The sequence below is a fragment of the Ailuropoda melanoleuca genome, chromosome 5 (assembly GCF_002007445.2).
Source record: "Ailuropoda melanoleuca isolate Jingjing chromosome 5, ASM200744v2, whole genome shotgun sequence".
Taxonomy (NCBI): Eukaryota; Metazoa; Chordata; class Mammalia; order Carnivora; family Ursidae; genus Ailuropoda; species Ailuropoda melanoleuca.
This window is the reverse complement of record NC_048222.1, coordinates 20408735-20430134: the sequence shown is the minus strand read 5'-3', so window position 1 is coordinate 20430134 and position 21400 is coordinate 20408735. Positions and strand designations below refer to the sequence as shown.

The 21400-nt window shown below is 43.6% G+C and overlaps 1 protein-coding gene across 15 annotated transcripts in view; it reads left to right on the top strand.

The window, feature by feature from the left end:
• The window catches only part of FARS2 (phenylalanyl-tRNA synthetase 2, mitochondrial), a 558277-nt gene that overhangs the window by 428832 nt on the left and 108045 nt on the right, over nt 1-21400 (top strand). Inside the window, exon 8 of one of the 15 annotated variants that reach the window (XM_034660368.1) lies at nt 5611-7722. The exons of the other annotated variants lie outside the window; for them this stretch is intronic. Within the exon in view, the coding sequence (XP_034516259.1) occupies nt 5611-5647 (37 nt within the window). The 3' untranslated portion in view covers nt 5648-7722. Of the gene's footprint in view, nt 1-5610; nt 7723-21400 lie in introns of those variants that run through there. 15 annotated transcript variants of the gene reach the window in all.

The window sequence follows — 21400 nt, the reverse complement described above, 5'->3', positions numbered from 1 at the left end:
AGGAACCATATGATCCTCTCAACTGATGCTGAAAAAGCATTTGACAAAACACAGCATCCTTTCCTGATTAAAACCCTTCAGAGTGTAGGAATAGAGGGTACATTTCTCAATCTCATAAAAGCCATCTATGAAAAGCCTACTGCAAGCATTATTCTCAATGGGGAAAAGCTGGAAGCCTTTCCCTTAAGATCAGGAACACGACAAGGATGCCCACTCTCGCCACTATTATTCAACATAGTACTAGAAGTCCTTGCAACAGCAATCAGAAGACAAAAAGGGATCAAAGGTATCCAAATCGGCAAAGAAGAAGTCAAACTGTCTCTCTTTGCAGATGACATGATACTCTATATGGAAAACCCAAAGGAATCCACTCCCAAACTATTAGAAGTTATAGAACAATTCAGTAAGGTGGCAGGATACAAAATCAATGCCCAGAAATCAGTTGCATTTCTATACACGAATAACGAGACTGAAGAAAGAGAAATTAGGGAATCCATCCCATTTACAATAACACCAAAAACCATACGTTACCTTGGAATTAACTTAACCAGAGACGTAAAGGACCTATATGCTAGAAACTATAGATCACTTTTGAAAGATATTGAGGAAGACATAAAAAGATGGAAAAATATTCCATGCTCATGGATTGGAAGAATTAACATAGTTAAAATGTCCATACTACCCAGAGCAATCTACACTTTCAATGCTATCCCGATCAAAATACCGAGGACATTTTTCAAAGAACTGGAACAAATAGTCCTTAAATTTGTATGGAACCAGAAAAGGCCCCGAATCTCCAAGGAACTGTTGAAAAGGAAAAACAAAGCTGGGGGCATCACAATGCCGGATTTCGAGCTGTACTACAAAGCTGTGATCACAAAGACAGCATGGTACTGGCACAAAAACAGACACATCGACCAATGGAACAGAATAGAGAACCCAGAAATGGACCCTCGGCTCTTTGGGCAACTAATCTTTGATAAAGCAGGAAAAAACATCCGGTGGAAAAAAGACAGTCTCTTCAATAAATGGTGCTGGGAAAATTGGACAGCTACATGCAAAAGAATGAAACTTGACCACTCTCTCACACCATACACAAAAATAAACTCCAAATGGATGAAAGACCTCAATGTGAGACAGGAATCCATCAAAATTCTAGAGGAGAACATAGGCAACAACTTCTATGACATCGGCCAGAGCAACCTTTTTCACGACACATCTCCAAAGGCAAGAGAAATAAAAGATAAAATGAACTTATGGGACTTTATCAGGATAAAGAGCTTCTGCACAGCCAAGGAAACAGTCAAAAAAACTAAGAGACAGCCCACGGAATGGGAGAATATATTTGCAAAGGACACCACAGATAAAGGACTGGTATCCAAGATCTACAAAGAACTTCTCAAACTCAATACACGAGAAACAAATAAACAAATCATAAAATGGGCAGAAGATATGAACAGACACTTTTCCAATGAAGACATACAAATGGCTAACAGACACATGAAAAAATGTTCAAAATCATTAGCCATCAGGGAAATTCAAATCAAAACCACACTGAGATACCACCTTACGCCAGTTAGAATGGCAAAGATAGACAAGGCAAGAAACAACAATTGTTGGAGAGGATGTGGAGAAAGGGGATCCCTCCTACATTGTTGGTGGGAATGCAAGTTGGTACAGCCACTCTGGAAAACAGTGTGGAGGTCCCTTAAAAAGTTAAAAATTGAACTACCCTATGACCCAGCCATTGCACTACTGGGTGTTTACCCCAAAGATACAGACGTAGTAAAGAGAAGGGCCATATGCACCCCAATGTTCATAGCTGCATTGTCCACAATAGCCAAATCATGGAAGGAGCCGAGATGCCCTTCAACAGATGACTGGATTAAGAAGCTGTGGTCCATATAGACAATGGAATATTATTCAGCTATCAGAAAGAACGAATTCTCAACATTTGCTGCAACATGGACGGCACTGGAGGAGATAATGCTAAGTGAAATAAGTCAAGCAGAGAAAGACAATTATCATATGATTTCTCTCATCTATGGAACATAAGAACTAGGATGATCGGTAGGGGAAGAAAGGGATAAAGAAAAGGGGGGTAATCAGAAGGGGGAATGAAACATGAGAGACTATGGACTATGAGAAACAAACTGAAGACTTCAGAGGGGAGGGGGTGGGGGAATGGGATAGACTGGTGATGGGTAGTAAGGAGGGCACGTATTGCATGGTGCACTGGGTGTTATACGCAACCAATGAAGCCATCGAACTTTACATCGGAATCCGGGGATGTACTGTATGGTGACTAACATAATATAATAAAAAATCATTTAAAAAATTATAAAAAAAAGAGTATATTCATTTACTGTGATCTACTATGATCCAAGTGACCCCACCTCTCCAGAAAAAATTGAAGAAAAGGTGCTGGATCAATTCAAGTCTACTAGTATTTATTGAGCACCTACTTCATGGAAGACATTGGACTGGCTGCTGCAGATACAATGATGGACAAGGTAGGCTCAAGACTTATTAGCCTTTTATAGTTTGTTTTGGAGAGGAAACTCTTAAGAACTGAGTAATGGCAGCCCAGGTCTGAGGAGAATAGCATATGAGAGGATTAAACAGGCCCTCTTTTGTGAGCTCTGAGGGCAAAGATCACATTTCAGGGACCAGGAAGAGTTCCAATATGTTGTCTTAAAGATTTTCCGTATTGTAATTAAAACACAAACACATCCCAGCCTCCTTTCTTTCATTCACTTGCTCGTTCCACAAAAGTGAGGGCCTGCCATGTGTCGAGTGGCTCTCCGGGCACCGAGGATGCCATCAGGGAACAAAACCAAGCCGCCTTCATGGAGTACGTAGCCCAGCTGGAACATCTTCCATCACGGCGGCTGCTGTGGCAAAAGTTTGAAAAGGAGAGGTTGCATCTCCTTTGCTCTGACTCTGACGTGTGTTCTATGACCATTCAGAAGTTTTGTGTGTAATGTATGCGTGACATTAGCCTTTGGCAGGGCTGGGCAGTTCTTGGTGGTCTCAGGCTTTGACTGACATGGGTGCTGTATGTAAGTACGTTGTCAGTGGTGCCCTGGATTCTTTGGTAGCTAGCATCCCTGACATCACTAATAGAATGAGCAATGCCCGTCAGACGGCCCTTCGGTCCTGGAATCAGAGTCCAGGTAGGGCCCTCAGGCCTTCTGGGAGAGGCAGGAGCAGGCTCACTGAGAAAAGCAGGGCGGCCCCAGCCCAGCCGGGTCATGGAAGAGGAAGGATCTTTGATGGGTCATCACAGCCCTTCCTGAACCTCCGCCATGCCTGTGTGTTTCCTCATGGCAGATCGTAGGTCAGCCCACTCTTTCCCAATCCTTCTCTTCCGTGTTAGCTATCATTTCAGGAAGATTAAATCAGAATTTTAAAATGTTTTCCTGGAGTTGCTGTTTAAAATATTTATCCTTCCAAGAAAGATGTTGCCAGACTTGATCCATCCTTTGTAACAGCTTGGGCTGCATTAGTTGCCCCTAGGGTTGGGGGAGTGCATTTCCCCTTAGGATTAGCGGAAGTTTTGGTAAGGAGACTCATAAGACCACAATGCTTTTAAGACCCAAAAACCTGAAACTTGTGAGGGAGGAACCCAGCCATTACAAAGACCCAGAACAGATTTACGTGCTCCCCGTACTGCTCGGCGTGTCCGAAGCCTCCTGCCCCTGTTCTTGAGTCCAGGCAGTGTAGCCTCCAGCACCTGTCCTTTGAATTACATGCTTTTCTCTCACCGCGTCTTTCTAGCCCAGTTTGGTCTTCCTTAAACCCAATAAAGCTTGAGTTTCCACTGTATGATCTGAGAAAGCCCTCTTTCCTTACCATTTGAGTAGTACTCCTTTCAACTTGGTTTTTTTTTCATTTATCTTTGCGCCCAGAATCCCGCCTTTCACGCCGTAGTAGCTCTGTGCGTTCCTATCACTGCTGTAACAAATTGCCACGAACTTGGTGGCGTAGGACAGGACAGATTTATTACCTACAGCTGTGGAGGTCAAGGTGCGAAACCAGTTTCACTGGACTGAAGTCAAGACGTCAGCAGGGCTGGTTCCTTCTGGAGGCTCTGACGGGAACATCCCCTGCCTCTTTTGGCTTCCAGAGGCCGCCCACCTTCCTTGGCTCACATCACCCTGACTTCTGCCTCTTGCATCTCATCTCTTTTTTTTTTTTTTTACTAATAATATTTTTTTATTATATTATGTTAGTCACCATACAGTACATCCCTAGTTTTTGATGTAAAGTTCCATGATTCATTACTTGTATAACACCCAGTGCACCATACAATACATGCCCTTCTTAATACCCATCACCAGCCTATCCCATTCCCCGCCACCCCGAAGCCCTCAGTTTGTTTCCCGGAGTCCATAGTCTCTTGTGGTTCATTCCCCCTTCTGTTTACCCCCCCTTTCTTCTTCCTTTTCTTCTCCTACCGATCTTCCTACTTCTTATGTTCCATAAATGAGTGAAACCATATGATAATTGTCTTCCTCCAGTCCCGTCCATGTTGCAGCAAATGTTGAGAAATCATTCTTTTTGATGGCTGAGTAATATTACATTGTATATATGGACCACATCTTCTTAATCCAGTCATCTGTTGAAGGGCATCTCGGCTCCTTCCACGATTTAGCTATTGTGGACAATGCTGCTATGAACATTAGGGTGCATATGGCCCTTCTCTTCACTGCGTCTGTATCTTTGGGGTAAATACCCAGTAGTGCAATTGCTGGATCATAGGGTAGCTCGCATCTCATCTCTGACTCCAACCCTCCTGCCTCCCTCTGTTAGGATTCCCTGTGATCACACTGAGCCCACCCCAACCATTCACATCTCCCCATCTCAGGATCCTCAACTTAATCACAGTTGCAGAGTCCCCTCTGCCCTGTAAGCAGACATATTCACAGGTTCCAGAGATTAGGATGCAGACATCTGTGGGGGGCCATTCTTTTGCCTACCCCTGAATTAGAGGAAATAGGCTGAGAGAATAACATGCTTGAGCAATCCACTTTGTCTTTCATTTAATTCTTGCCCACCTGCCAGAGCAGTGACACTTTTAAATAAAGCCTAGACCAAAATAGCATGTTTCTCCTTGACCTTGTTCTCTGCTATAGCTGTTTTAAGCATCCATGTGGTGTTTCCCAGTGAGAATGGAAAGCCTGTGAATGGTTACCCATATTGTCATCATAGGTCATCCAGCAAGTGTCACCTGACTGGCTTTTGACACATACTTCTGTATTCTACAGATACATTACAGGCACTAAAATATTACACATTTCACATATTATTCTGTAATATCCATAATACATATAATGTGTACATATTATACATTGTATGTTTGTATATTTTACATGCATTATATATATGTGTGTGTATACAGATAGTTTGTATGACATGTATATAATAATGTTTAAAATACATATATAAATATGTAAAAGCCTTGAAAATTCTTTTCAGCCGTTATCCCTAGTCCTTTTTTTGTGGGTATATATCTCAGAAAAAAAAACCATAATAGGGAGTGCCCTTTATTATTGTTAGCTACCAGCCCCCCTCAGCTTAGAAGACTGATTCCTGTATTTTTTTTAGGGAGAAGACTTTATCTAAATGGGGGCCGAATAACTGAATTTAAGTCTTTCTGGCCAAACCCAGATGAAGGATCACTTGGTGCAGTGAAGGCGTCTTCTCCAGTCTGCTGCACTGATCACATTGCCCACTCACGCTTAGAAGAGGAAATGACGTGGAAGATCAGATGCGGGAAATCACTTAAATATTTGCCCTCCTGTTAGATCGCTGACGTCCACTTAATTTGGGACACGGGGGTTTTTACCAGTAAGATGTGGGAAGGTAGCGGTAGGAACACTGGTTATGAGGGTGTGTTGTTCTAGAGTTCTCTGCCTGTGTAAATGAGGTTCTGGCTTCGAAGTGGTTTTGGTTATTAGTGCACCATTGGGATTTATATGCATTTAGCTCCATGAAGCCTGCATTGCATTAATGTTTTTTTAAAAGCAGCCTGAAAGGGAACACAGAGTCATAATCAAAAGTTGATGTTCAGAATTGTAACTCTGTTTTCAATAAGAGCGTACATCCTCTTATGGTCAGTAATTTGTAAAGGCCCAGTATCACGTTGTAGCTAAGAGCATGGCTTGGAGGCAGGCTGCCTGGGTTCAAATCTTGGCTTCACCACTTACCATGTTGCCCAAGGCAAGTTATTTAACTTCCCTGTGCCTCAATTTCCATATCTGTGAGATAGGGAATAATAAGAAATAGTGCCTTCCTCGGGGTTGCTGTAATGACTTTAGAAATGAACATATAAAGGCACTTAGGACTGCCTGGCACAAAGTAAGCGCTCAGTAAACATTGGTGGTTATTACCAAGTTATTATTGTTATCCCTCTGCAGAGACTGGAAACATGTTTACAAGATTCTCATCCCCAGTAGTTACAACGAAATATAACATGTAAATGCTTCAAGGAAGTGAACACTGAGCTATGCAAATGTATCCTTCTGGGGTCTGAGACCGTCATTTATCTACATTTATCTACAGTGATTATCTTCTTGTACACTTGCTTCTTTAGGAAATATATCTCCCAGCACTTTATTGTCATAGCTGTGGTGGCATTTACATTGTGCAAACTGGAGGGAAGGTTCCAAAAATTTTCCATTAATGAGCTAAATTTTTCCAGAATGAGATAGATACATTGTTAGCAAAATATATGACTGGGATGTTTGTCAGAAATTTTTAGGGAAATGCATTTTAGGAGAAATTAAGCATTTTCTTCTCCGAGATAAAACCAAGTTATTAGATAATTTTAACTGCATGTCAGATTGCTTAGTCATCTTTTCCATAGATGCTGCTTGTAAAAAGAATTTTTGTATACTCACATCCTATTTCAGATTTGGGTTATTTTTTATTTGCATTACTGCCTGCTGAGCTACCATGTTCCTTGGCACTGGTGTTCACCCCTGTTTTATAATTGTTCCCTATAATGTTTTGCAATATATTGAGAGGCTTTTATGCAAATTGCCAATATTGGACTACGGTTGTTCCTTTACTGTGATCTTTGTTAGCAATACCTGTTAGGATTAGCACTATGGGAGATTTCTTACAGTCATGTGTGACTTACTGTAATTAGTCTGATTGCTTAGTCCTTGGCTGTCCCCAGCTTTTCTCTGCTTGTTTGGGTGTTTAATTACATATTCATCAAATGTGAGACCTGAGAGAAAGATCTTGGAGAACATATTCTCCTACTATGTCATTTTACTGTGAAGATTCCTAAACCCAGAGAGACAAGACTTTTCTAGCCAAGACTAATCTGCTAGTTAGTTTGAGAGCAACGACTAGATTTTGATTCATCTGGTAGCTAAATTAAGGGGATTGAGAAGAGAATCACATTTACTCTACACAAAGACCAAAAGGCCTGCCATCTCTTGAAGAAGAGGAACTAACAGTTTAGAGCGGTAACAGTCAGGTGAATAGATAATTACAGAATTGTCTTCTCATTTCCAGCCCATTGCTCATTCCCCTACACTGGAGTGCCCTGTGTCAGCGTGATGTAATTATTTGGTAGATACTGTTTTAGTCCATCTACACAGTTGTAAATTAGGCAGCTTTGTTTTTGATGCCTATCTTTACATTTATACAATTCCTTATTTTTCTATCAATGAATCCTTCATCAAAAAAATGCTAAGAGAGGCAGCTGGGTGGCTCAGTTGGTTGAGCATCCAGCTCTTGAGTTCAGCTCAGGTCATGGTCTCAGGGTCGTGAGATCAAGCCCCATATCAGGCTCGATGCTCAGCACAGAGTCTGCTTGAGATTCTCTCTCTGCATCTGCCCCTCCCCCTGCACTCTTTCTCTCGCTCTCTCTCAATAAATAAATAATATGTTTAAACACGCACACACACACACACACCCATGAGTGCCCAAGCTATGCTGGACACCAGGGTCATTTCAGTGCTATGTACCAGAGAAAGAAAATCATGGTCCTTGGCTTCAAGTAATTTTTAGTCCAATTGAAGGAGACAGGCGTATAAAGAATAACGTACAAAGATGTGTTAAAACTGTGATACAAATATGACAAGGTGCATTGAAGGCTGTTTTAGTCCTGCTAAATCCTCCTAAGGCTTTCACAGATTTTCATGTGTTAGTTAATGGAATGAACTTTAAAATCTACCTTCTCAGGGGCGTTTACATTTTAAAATAGGTTGGAAATCTTGCTTTCCTATCTTCTCTCTGCTCCCTCTTTCCCTTTTCTTCCTCTTAGGTTGAGGAACATGTCTAGAATGTGTCATTTCTGAAAGAGGTCTTGCTGGTAGACCTTGCTCTTGCTCCAGAATGGAGCAGCCACCTTCCTTCTTTACCCCACTCTAGAAAGAGAAAGCCATTTACCAATCCTGCACTCACTCTGTCACCATCTGGTTACCACCTTCATTCAGTGGTCCATTCATTCATTTGTTCATTCACCTAAATGTCTACTATTTGCCAGGCACTGTAGTTACAATGGAAAGCAAGGACAGATATGGCTGATATTTGTGAAGAGCTTTGAGTCTAGACTAGATGGAGAAACGAAGTTATAAAGTTACATATAAATGTGAAATGACAACTGAGAGAAGTGTTATCAACATGGTGTTTTAAGAACAGCTAAACACTGGGATTAAGGTTGAGTGTGAGGTGGGAGAGAGAAGAACATTCAGAGCTGAGGTGCAGCACAGGCAAGGGTCTGGCAGGAAAAACCACATCATCATGGACCCAGTAAGAAGGCCAGTGTAGCTGGACAAAAGAGAGAATGTGGTAACAAGGCTGAAGAGGTGGGTACAATCAGACCATACTGAGTCTTATCGGCTGTGTAAAGATGTCTCACTTTATCAAGAGCATCAAGAAGCCCCCGGAATGTTTTAAGCAAAGCATGTTACGTGATTTGATTTGGTTTGCAAAAAGGCTTTTTCTGGCTGCTCTGTGGAGAATAGATTGGAAGGGGAAAGTGGAGACGCAGGACAAGAGGGGGCTATTGCCAGAGCTATACTAGAGATGATGGTAGTTGGGACCGAGTGTATGACCAAGGGGGTGAGGGAAGTGAACAGATCCCAACCTGAATACTAAAATTTCCAGAATTTGCTACTTAATTGACTATGAGGACAACAATGGATGATGCCAAGTGTCTGACTTGTGGAACTGGATAGACAGTGTTGCCGTTTGTTGATAGAATGGACATGGACAGTCGAGATTTTGGTTTGAACACATTGACCTTGAGGTTTACCTGAGATGCTGAGGTAAACATGTTGCACAGGCAGCTTGAAATAGTCTGGGCTTACAGGAGCCATGGGGACTAGAATACACATTTGTGGATGATCTTCAAATAGGATATATTTGAAACTGAGGGTATGGAGAAGACTGACTAGAAGAATGGAATGAGAATAACAAGGGACTTTGGGTGAATGCTAGAGAAACTCAGGCATTTAATGACCAGGTATATGTTAACAAACGTGAAGGGGACAGGTCGAGCTGGACAAGTGAGAGAGAGCCAGGGCAGCCAAGGGATGTGTACATTTGAAGGTAATGAGGGTAGCCCATGTATTGCAACACATCAGAAGATTAATGATTTTGTTAATGACTAACAAAAAGTCATTGTATTTAGGCTTACACAGGAGTCATTGGTGACCTTAGTGAAAACAAGCACTCTGGGGTGGCAGAGGCAAGGTTAAAGTCGGTTGAGAAAAAGGTGGGATGGGAGGAAATGGAGACAGTGAGTAGAGACAATTCAAGGGAAGCAGAGAGACAGAGTTGTAGTTGGAGGGGATGCGCAGGTCAGGGAAAGTTCTGTAAGAAAGTAGTAAACTTCAGTGTATTTTAAAGTCAACAGAAAAACACCAAGAATGACCCCAAAGTAAAGTATGGACTTAGGTGTTAAGGATGTGTTGGTGTATGTTGTTCCATTATAATAAATGTAGTCCTCTGTCAGGGGATGCTGATCGTGTGGCAGCAGGGAGTATATGGGAAATCTCTGTGCCTACCTCCCCATTTGTGAACCCAAACTGTGAACCCAAAACTCCTGTATGAAATAAAGTCTGTTAAAAAGTCAATGCAAGGATCCAGTAGAAAAGGAGAGATTGATTATATGCAGGAAAAAGAGACAGAGGGGATACCTGATGGTGCATTGTTCTTGAAAGAAGGCAGGACATCATGGTACCCAAAGCTGAATGAAGGAGGTGAATACGGTTGACCTCGGAAAGGAGAGACAGATACCGGAGGCTTCTCAGTTCAGCGACTGGAAATTGATGGAGTTCCCACCTGAGTGGCTTCTCTTTGCTCTGTGAAGTAAGTGGGAGGGCTTTCTTAAAGATGAATGAGGGAGAGGTCAGGTCAGGGTGGTGTGAGGATAATGGAGAACATTTGAAATAGTGTGGCAGAGTGGAGAAGGAGGCTGAGCAGAGAAGCCAGGCTTGTGTGTGCTGGGTGCTGTGAATGGGTGCGAGACCGTTCCCCAGATCCTTCCTGTGGGTCTCACATCGCTGATGTATGCCAACCTGCTTCCTTCGTTGGGAAGCCTTTTACTGAACTGATCTCTTGAAGTCAGTATGTTCAACTGGACAGAAAGCTATTTTACATTGAATGAAAAAAAAGGGAAAATGTTTTTATTGTTTTGCTTAGATTTCCTAGTTGGGCTTATCTTTGACATGGATCCAGGCCACTGTAATTCTTTATTAACGTCTTACCATGGGTTATTCTGCCTCAGCATGTTTTTAAATTCACAACTTTTTATTTCAATATTCTTTTCTTCTCTCAGCTCTTTTATTCCAGACCATATTTTTCATTTGTTTTATGTCCCCGTCCTTACAGTGCATTGCTTACAATATTATTACTGCTGTTCTGTATGCATATTATTACTTTAGTTTTGCAGGGACTTCCCTGTGAATAGCAGAATGTAATTTATGAAATATGACAATCATTGTCGTAACACCTCCGTGCTACATGTTAAACTCACTCCAGCAGCAATGTGGAAGGAGTCACCCACACTGCCAGCTCCAGAGCTTGGTGTTGCCCCTGTGTTTACAAGGAGCCTCCCTGGATTCCTCTCGGGGAGCCGTGGAGAGAAGTATTGTCTACTGAGGCCATTCATTCATTGCTGGCATTTACTGTTTGAACTAATTCAGGAACAAGTGTATCTAGATTAATTGAAATATGTGTAAAGACACATAATTCTACTCTTAGATAATTGTAATTATCTAAGAAAGGGGTGCTAAGTAGTTATTTTTCAGGTGCGTTCATGAGAAGCTAGCAGTGTGTAATTGGCATGGCGGTGGTCAAAAGGGAAGATAGTCAGTGGGACTGGCTGAGTGTGAATGCTGGCCCTGTGTGACCCTGGGCAGGTTATGACTTCTTTGTGTTCCCTTTTTTACTTCTGTATAAAATAGACCTAATACTACTCATCTCATGTGATTATTGTAAGGGTTGAAAGAGTTAATTCACATACAACTCTTAGAACGATGCCTGACACGTTTTAAGTACTTAATAGAGTCTAGCTGTGGGGCGCCTGGGTGGCTCTGTCGGTGAAGCGCCTGCCTTGGGCTCAGGTCATGATCTCAGGGTCCTGGGATCGAGCCCCACTCGGGCTCCCTGTTCAGCAGGAAGCCTGCTTCTCCCTCTCCCTCTGCCTCTTCCTCTCTCCCTCTGTCCCTCCCCCCACACCATGCTCATGCGCTCTCTCTCCTTTCGAATAAATAAATAAAGTCTTAAAAAAAATAGAGTCTGGCTATTATTGTAGCTGGTCGAATGTGCTTCAGAAGTCTCTGTCTTCTACTGCCGCCTCTTGTTGGCGGTTCTATTTAGGGGACACTTCATTTTCATCACGTGCAGCTTTAAAAGTAGGTTATTATATACCCAGTTTTTTACAGTGTCACAATTAATAAGACCTAAGGTAATAAGATTTTATATTATATGAATGTTGATTTATCATCTCCCATATGTGCAACCAGCAATATTTATTCCCTTTGTATTAAAAACTCCCACCCTCCCAGGGGCACTGCATGGCTCTCAGAGACAGGGAATAGCTCCATCCAGCCTGGTACAGATAAAAAACATTCTTTTCAACTCTTTTAAACTATTTAGCAGAGGAATCAGATGATGGAACTTTCCAGAAAACATTCTTCCAAAGTCTGTTTGGATGGAATCATTTGCTGTAAAAATCCAGTGTTATTCAGAGCCACTCTGTGCTCCCTTAATTGAAAAACTCTGACGTTGAAGAGAGATTGCTTTCGGGGCCACCAGCAGACAGCTTTCTATAGCATCTTATATTGTTAATGATTCAGAGACTGTTTTCCGATGAGATCAGAAGCAACCCACTAACGAAAAAGTGGAGAGAACTCGAGAGCTTAAAAGAGCAGAGAAGAGGGATGTGAGAAAACCTAAAAAAAGACAAAAGTGAGTGTGGAAGAAGGGGTGGGGCTAGTTCCATGGCAAATTTGTCATTCGTCCCATCCCAGCTACTCAGAATCTTTATTCCAGTAGAAAGAGAGATGACGAGAAATCCTGTCCTAAAGATGTCTTGGAAATGATGTGAGGGAAGCCAGAGACACATGGAGTGCATGTGGACCAGGTCCTGCCCTGTAGATCTTGAGAAAAGATGAACCCAGCACTATGGCTTGCTCCCGGGCCACGTCATTGTGTCTGCTGGAGATGCACAGGACGGGCTGTCCACATGCTGCCTGGCGCCATATGCCCTGCAGGTGCTTACGTGTCCCCACAGGGTACATGGTTTTGTTCACAGCCCAGAGCTGCTGTCTTCCTCCACCTTCTTCAGCCTTCCTTGGCGCTACTCTGCTGCTGACAGCTCAGCAGTGGAAGTGCAGGCTGAACACAAATTAAGTGGCAGCCTTGGGATTTTAAAGAAAAAGGGAAACTTTTTCATTTTAGAAATGAAAAAGGTAATGTCTGCTATGTCAATTCACTGTATGTCTCCTGAAATGGCTTCATCTGTATGCTAATTTCATACTGAAAATAGAAACTCTCCTGCGCTGGAAGAGGAGAGAAAGGGCTGGAAATCAAAGATACTGGAGTGGCTAAGAGCCAAGTAGATTTCTTCAACTCAGTCCCACTTAGAAAAGGTCCTCTGGGCTGACCTGGCCCTTGAGACTGCCAGCATTGCGCTGCGGGCCACATTAGGAGCCAAGGGCGTCACTCTCACCTGGGAAACCGGCTCCCAAGCCTTGGGCATGGATTCATGAGCCGGAGAGTCTGCGTGTGTCTCCTTGGTCCTCCACCAGCGATTTCCATGGTATATCCACAGCCCCAAACTGACTTCCCTTGATTTCTTCCACTTCTGTTTCAAACGAATAATTAATTCATAAAAAGCATCATCTGAAAATCACAAAGTAACCCATAATTCAATGACTGTGAATTCTTTGAGTAATGGACATTGTATTATGTTTACCTCTGGATTTGTCTGTTTCTCTTGGTAGGAAAAGGAGATGTTGAGGACGGGAACCTTATCCCTGTGCCTCTAGTGCTAACGGGACCTTCCTCGGAGCAGGCACTTATTATACACTTGTTGAATTTTATCACTGTGATCTCTGGAGTTTCCTAAGGGTCTCTCCTCTTGTAGTTCAAGGGCAGTTGGACCAAGAGATTGGAAGGGTCCAATTTTCACTGCTTTTTAACTGGCTTCCCACAGACGCTTCTCTTTATCAGTTTGATCCTGCCAGTTCTCTTCACCTAATTTTCTGTTTCCCTTCATACATGATGATACTGGGTTTTTGTTTTATCTATGTTGTTTTAAAGAGACAATCTATGATGAAAGGGGAGTACACTTGTTGTTTCAGGAGGACTAAGACCAGTAGAAGAAAAGTATAAGAGATTGATCTCGGCTCCATACAAAAAGCTTTCTAGCGATGGGGGCTATCTGTGAAGGAGCAAGAATGTGTTTAAGCAGAAGCTGGGTGGTCACATAAGACTGCTGTCCTGACAATAGTCTTGAGATTCAGCTGGCTAAGGTGCTGACTGATGGCTTACCTTGGGGACCCTCTCAGCCTTACCATCTGGAACCTCAGCTGACAGATGGCAGTGGAGAAGATGGGGCAGGGGAATAGGAGGCCATGTTCCTTAGGCCCTCTCTAGGGGTAAGCAAGGGTGGGCAGTCCACCATGTTGCTTGAGCCCATGGGGCACAGTTTTGAGAATGCACAGAGAATGCTGACTGGGCAGGCATGCGGGGACCGTAAATGCAGCTTGTCTTCAAAGCGGAAAGAATTTCTTGGAGATTTAATACTCACATACTCCTGACGGATTTGAGATGTGAATGTCGAGGAGACACAGAGGTGTGGGTGTGTGTGTAGGAGGTGGTTTCTGCTGCTTGATAATAGGGCTTTAAGCTTTATGTCTCTATTGTACTCATTTTCCCCTCCTATTAGGAAGTCTGAACCAAAAACATTGAGCCCAGGGCAGGCATTTTAGTGACCTAGAATAGAGAAAAGTACATTATAAACAGTTTTGGAAACATAAAGGACTAAAATGCATTTAGCCATTTGGGAAGATAATGGAAATTATGCTTCTTTAACTCTTAACTATGTCCATCGAAACTCAACTATATAGTATTGCCTTTTTAATTCTTTCACAAAACAGGCCCTGGCAGAGTGCAAGGGGGTAAAGGAAAAGCTAGTCACTAGCCAGCTACAGGGTGACAAGTCAGCGAAAGGCGAGAGCTTCCTGCTTTCTTTCTATGGCAATTCCACCCTTCTGAAGAGAAGGAGCTGGTGGCATGGCAGAGAGAGTGTCATGAGGGATTTGAAAAGAGATGGTTGTAATTATAGAGGCGTTGACATTGAAGAGACCCAAAAAGGAGAAGTGCATCTGGCCCCGTGGTAGGAAGGACGGAAGGAGGGAAGGAGGGTTCATAGCCATAGAAGGTCTAGGGTGCTGTACTTGAAAAGGCTATGGTGTTGATTGAATCACTGAACTCAGTTAACCCCCAAATCCTGGGTACGTCCCATGTGTGATGCCCTGAAATCGGAACGGTGAGGCATGCAAAGGAGAATCCAACACCGCCCTCAGCTAACTCAAAACGTCCATTTAAAGGGGCACCAATTTTTTTATAGCTAGAGAAAGAGCAAAGCACATGAATGTGCTCAATAAACACTGGCCGCTTAACGGCCACTGCAGGTCCTGGAATGTGCTTGGAGCTGGAAGAGCTGCCGACCTAGATGCTCCGTGAGTGACTCTGCGTAACGACAGAGCAGCCTGCCTGATTGTGCAGACCAGTACTGAGTCTTCCGTAAGTACCGGCAGCTCCAGGACGCTTGCCGGTTGAAAGGAGAGACAAGATTCAATGAACTGGTGCATGATGCAGATTTGCCATGTATCACGCATATGCAGTGCTAGACACTGAAGATACAAAAACAGACGAACAAAATAATCAAAATGTGATTAAATCGTGACCAACAAAACCAAAATCTGGGGGAAGAAGGAGGTATCATTTGATACTAAAGATAGCCCCTCAAAAAAAAAAAAAATCGGTACCAGTCATAGAGCCCGTGGCCGAATCCATAGGATTATCGAATGTCAGAACCAGATGAACCCTTAGATCTGTTCAAATCTGTTATTTTACAAATGGGGAAATGGAGATCCAGCCAGGAGAGGTGAAGACATCCGCCACATTTAGTTCACATTTCTTTTTGTCTGTATTTACTGTCGGTTAATGCACCTTAACGTTAGTGGGTTGATGAAGACAGATGCTCTCTCTTCTTAAACTATGTTGGCTGCTGGTGACCACCTCTTAGGGCAAGAGAAACACTTTCTGACATTGATGAGGGATTATGCCTGTGGTGTGTGAGTTTCCTGAGCTGCTAAGCTTTGTCTCCAATCCCCTGCTTTATTGTTTGCTGGCATACGCTGCTTTCATGCCCATCATCAGAGAGTTTCTCTCGACTGTTCCTCGGCTCAACTCCTTCAGAAGTCTCTGTACGCAGACAAAAAATAGTTGGTCTGAAAACAGATGAGAGGTTTTTAAATTTGGCTTTTTCCCCCAAGGGATGATGTAGGGCTCGGTAGCTTCAGTTCTGTTGAATTTTGCTTATAAATGGTGGTGACTTGTATATAACGTGGATTTTATTTTCTGTTTTATTTGTATTTTATACACAGCCACATTAGCAAATATTTAATTTATGTTTGCTCTCGTACTGTTGGACAGCGGCAGCTTGTATAAATGATACCGCACCAATTTCAGCCTGGGATTGACTTCTCCAAATGTCTGTATGACATGAAGTAGCTGGTCAATTGATGGTTTTGGGCAGATAGAGAAATCAACGGGAAAAGGACTCCCAAAACTTAACTAAATGAATGTATTTTTTAGGTGGTTTTTACTGCTTGATTCAGACAAAACATTTCATCATTTATTCTTTATTTAGAAACAGCTGAAGCAAAAATGTATGTCTTCGAAGACATATCCAAGTCCGAATCCTGGTTTTACCTCTTAGGTACTATATTCCTTGACCAAGTTAGTTAACTTCTCCGGGCTTCAGTGTTTTCACTTGTAAAAGTGGGGATCGTAACTCTTACTGCATAGTGTTTTCAAGAAAGTCCTGTTTAAATATTAAATGTAAAGGGGCGCCTGGGTGGCGCAGTCGTTAAGTGTCTGCCTTCGGCTCAGGGCATGATCCCAGCGTTGTGGGATCGAGCCCCACATCGGGCTCCTCCGCTATGAGCCTGCTTCTTCCTCTCCTACTCCCCCTGCTTGTGTTCCCTGTCTCGCTGGCTGTCTCTATCTCTGTCAAATAAATAAATAAAATAAAAAAGAATATTACCTTCTTAAAAAAAAAAATTAAATGTAAAGTACCTCACGCAGTACCCAAAACAAACATGTGAATTCCCATGCTGCTTAAAAAGAGTAATCCCGGACGGATAAACGGGAGTCGTTTTACGACAGTGTGTAGACCGCATCATCCTGGTCTTCACTGGCAGGTCCTCGAGCAGCTTGTCCTCAGCATCCATCGTCAGGTCCTGTACGAAGCAGCTCTATGAAATACGTCACAGCATGTCCAAAGGAAGACCGTTGAGGCTCTTGTCCGTTCTAGCAATCAGCACCCCCGCCATAAAACCTTTTGTGAGAAGTGTCTTAAGAGTTAACCGCCCAGAGAAACTTAGTTTGTCTTAAGGTGCAGGTAAATTTAATCTTAACAATTTTGTTAGTCGCCCTTTTCCCTTTCACTGTGGCTGGAGAAAGACCCCCGAGCCAGAGGCGAGGCGAGGCTGGTTCCGGGCAGAAGCCCTCACAGCTTGCCGTTTGCATTGCCCTTCTTCCTGATCTCTGCAGGCCTGTCTTAATTTCCCCGCCCTGTATTGTTCTGTCTGAGGAGAGAGGTTGTGGTGCTGGTAGATGATCTTTCAGCCACAATTCTAGAGTTTGCCAAATCCCAACCCCCACGGCACTCCAGCCCCGTGAGAGCAAAACACAGCAGAGGGGTTTCTAGAGCGGCACCTCGTTAGCCTCAAGAGCCCACAGCCCCCCAGTCCAGAGCTGGTGAAGAACAAGAGGCTCTGAGTTGGCTAGAGCACGCTTCTGCCTTCTCAACGCACACCTGCAGGGCCCTCGGTCCCCTCACACGGCTCCTGGCCTTTGAGGGGAAACAGGGAAGGGATGGGCAGAAGTGAGGCTGGCTGGAAAGGTGTCAGCAGCATCCCACCCCTCGTATTCAGTCTTCATTGGCATGCATATCCAAACATTTTTTATTGTATATTTTCTTTTGTGAACCTCTTTAAATCCGTTGTAGAATAAGGCAAGATGTAACAACACGAAGCTTCACAGATCACATATACCAGTTAAATGTAGCGTGTTCGGGGCATCCGCACCAAAACAGGGGTGACTGTGCCCCAGATGCGCAGGGCGTTCCGTGGCCAGGGCCAGCCACAGGCAGTTTGGTTATCGGTCAAGTCATGGTTAGGTTCTCCTTCTCGAATCACATAAATCAATAGCAAGCAAATTAGCTTGTATTGAACAGGCAGTGCCCCTCACTAATCACTGCAGATCTCATCCCGCAGGAAGTCATCTGCTTACAGGGCCCTGTATCCTGAGCTTTCAGCTTCTGGAAAGCAGAGACCACATCTTATTGTTTCTTATGTTTACAGTACTCAGCCCACAACCGATGCATAATAAATGCATAAGGGATGAGTGAATAAGTGAGAATTCTTTAAATGGGGAGATTATTCAGAATAAATGAAGTGTAGACTATCAGAATATTTTATAAGGAATGGCAGTTTGAACAAGTTGTCATTACTTGTAGGTACTTTCAGAAACACAGACTGTTCCCCTAACCAAATGCTACTGAGTAAGATCCTGCTTTAATGGATAAACAGGATTTCTCATTAGCATGCATAGCACTGAAGCCCAATTTCGTGTTTTTTTTTTAAATAAACACAATTTTTAAGTGTTTCCGTGAAGCTCTTTCTCTCAAAAAGCTTATCATCTGATTCACAGTGTTCATTTTCCTAGCAGGCCCTGTTCTACTGACGGTATAAAGTTTCAACTGGGACTCTTCACAATTATTACTAATTCTTACTGAAGATGAAATCAGGTGGTCTTACTGAATTTATATTTGCCTGAAACATTTTTATTTTTAGTGTCCCTATTGTGTCCATCCAAGACTCTACATTCCGCAGTCTGCCATCTATGCCTGACTATATAAAAACTTCGAATGTTCACACACTATAATAAATAATGAGTGTCAGTGAACTCATTATGGTAAATCCTTAGGTAATTACTTTCTGCCTTAGTTAGGGGACGTATGGTAGCATGAGCTAAAATTATTCCATCTCGAGACAAACCTTGAGGTGGCTGTTACAGTTAAATATAATTCATTTGCAGTGTGTTTATTATAGTTAAATTTAACTAATTTTGGGCCTGTTGCTGGCCAACAGCTGAGGAGGAGGAAGTTTCAGCGTCCACGAGTTCCTCAGAAAGAAAAATGAGGCTCCACGGCCGAGCTCTCAGAACATGACGTAAGAGCTACTCCCACTCTGTCTCCGCTCTTCCTGTCCCCAGAGATGGACGGCTTTGTTGCTCAGAGTGGTTGGCTAATGAGCCCTGCAGGCATTGAATTATGTGGTGTAGCAAGAGGAGACCGCAGCATGGAACTGGGGTTCTCTTCAGTTCTCTGTTTCCATTCGGAACTTCCTGAAGTTCCAGAAAGAACCCTTCTAGCCAGGGTCATGGGGATACAGACAGATTCTCCGCGGATTACAAGGCTTCCTCCTTGTACGCCCTGCTGAGTCTCAAAAATCATAGGGCCATTTTGGGTGTTATTTCTCCCTAGGCCTTCCAGCCTGAAAGACTGTTTACTTGTTTACTAAAAAATGTAAAACGGACTTTTTCAAATAACCAAAAGCATGTTTACAGAGGGTCTTTTACCGTTTAAAGATGTTCCTGCTGAAGGAACACTTTCAAGAGTGGAATCGGTCTCGTGAGAGCTCTCCCGAGCTAGGTGGCTTGCTCTCCCAAGACGGTGAGGGGGCACGCGCGGGGGAGACCACAGCAGCGTGCAGAGGTGAACACTTACGAGCCTTCCACTTTTGTCCAAGAATAAAAGTTAGGAATCACTGTAGGTGGACTGTTCCCCTGAAGACAGGAACGGGGCCAGGAGAGGAAACAAAATTCTGATCATCGTGAGGAATGAGGGTTTGAGGAAAACATTGTCCTACTTTTTAACAAAAATATCATGTATCTACTTTGGAAACATGTGTGCCGTTCTAATCACTCAAGAGAAGGTGGCAGTTGGAGAAACTCCAGAGGAGGATGAGTGGATGAAGACAGGAGTCAGTAGGTGGCTGTGTGAGAGTTAGAAACAGCAGAGCCCCTTTAGTGGGAGGACAAGAGGACGAAGATAGCACTGAGGTATCCGGTTCACTGGGGTCAGTACCATTTCCTTCACCACATCCAAAGTGCAAAGCCAACGGGGCAGGCACCCCTACCCGCACCTGCAGCCCCCGAGACTCCCTCTGGCACAGCCAGCCCAGCCTCCCCACCCCTGGTCATGTGCCGCCGTTCTCCCACTAACCCTGGTCATTCCCAAGGTCACTGAGCATATGAAGGCTGAGCTTTCTGACTCTCAAGCTGGTGTTCTTTCCCCTGTACCACAGTTGCTTCCCTTGCACCCAGACCCTTCCGAAAATTCCCCTTTTCCATTTTGATCAGACACCTTTCAGCCATGGGAATGGTTTGCGCCTCCAATGGGAGAGCTGTGATATAAAAAGTAAACTGTATAGGTTACATAATTTCAGGGGCAGTTAACTTTTCCAGAATTCTGGTGTCAAAGCGAAGATTTCGTTTAGGCTATTAAAATTTAGGAAAACATAATACACCTTCTCTGTACCTCCCCCTTGATCCCCCTCCCCTTAAAAATAGCATCTGAAGTCTCAACGTTGCTGAGTCACCGCTTGGCGATCCAAGGCTAGGTCGCAACTGGACCTGTCAGAATGAGGCCACAGTGATTCATGACAGAAACCAAGTTTGGTTGCCACTGACAACATGTGTTCCTTTCTGTTTTTGGCATTTGGCAACACCATATTTTGCCTTTGGAGTAGCAACACCTTTGCGTAGTGATAGTAATAGGATGAGATGAGCCACTGCAGTGAATGCCCCGTCCGGGCCCTCCCGCTATGACACACAGAATCTCTAGCCATTCGTTAGGGGATAGCATAGGCAATTAGCATAACCAAGACCCTTGGAGACCGCAGTTGTGCGGGAAGTTTATCACCTCTACCACTGCAGCTTCATATCAAGTCAGTCTACCAGCCAAGTGTTCCAGCACCTTCCGTGTGCCCCAAACTGTGCTTCCCAAGTTGAGGAGAGACAAAACATGGAAGAGATGTGGTTCCTACCCTAAAGGAACTTGAGGAAACATAAACCAGTGACAGCAGCAACCTGTACTTCCCATGATGATTCTAATAATCTGTGTGTCTGCTTCAAACCAGCTTGTGCGTCGAAGGTGAAAGCCCCGTCGTGTGCTCCTCACCGTGCCTGGCACGGATTCAGGAAGTCAGTCATGATTGTGGAACCGAAGTGAACGGGGGTACTGCCCACAGCCCCTGCTGGCCTCCGTCGGTTGGCATACCTTCTCCAGGCACAAATTTTGGGTGCATCCCCCCAGACTTGGTGCAGGTGTCCAGAGAAGGGAGAGGAGATACATGTCAGTAAGGATGCAGTTACAAGGGTTTTATTTTAAAAGTGGGACTTTGACAGTAAAGAATTCTGTGCTCCCCAACATTTATGTCAAATTAAGCCAAATTTATGCTAGCTGGACTTGTGCCAGCTCTTTTGAAGTGAGGGGCAGATATAAGAATCGTGGGCACTTTCCAAGAAATAAAGCTGCTCCGTAATGCTGATGATGCTCATTTCAGAT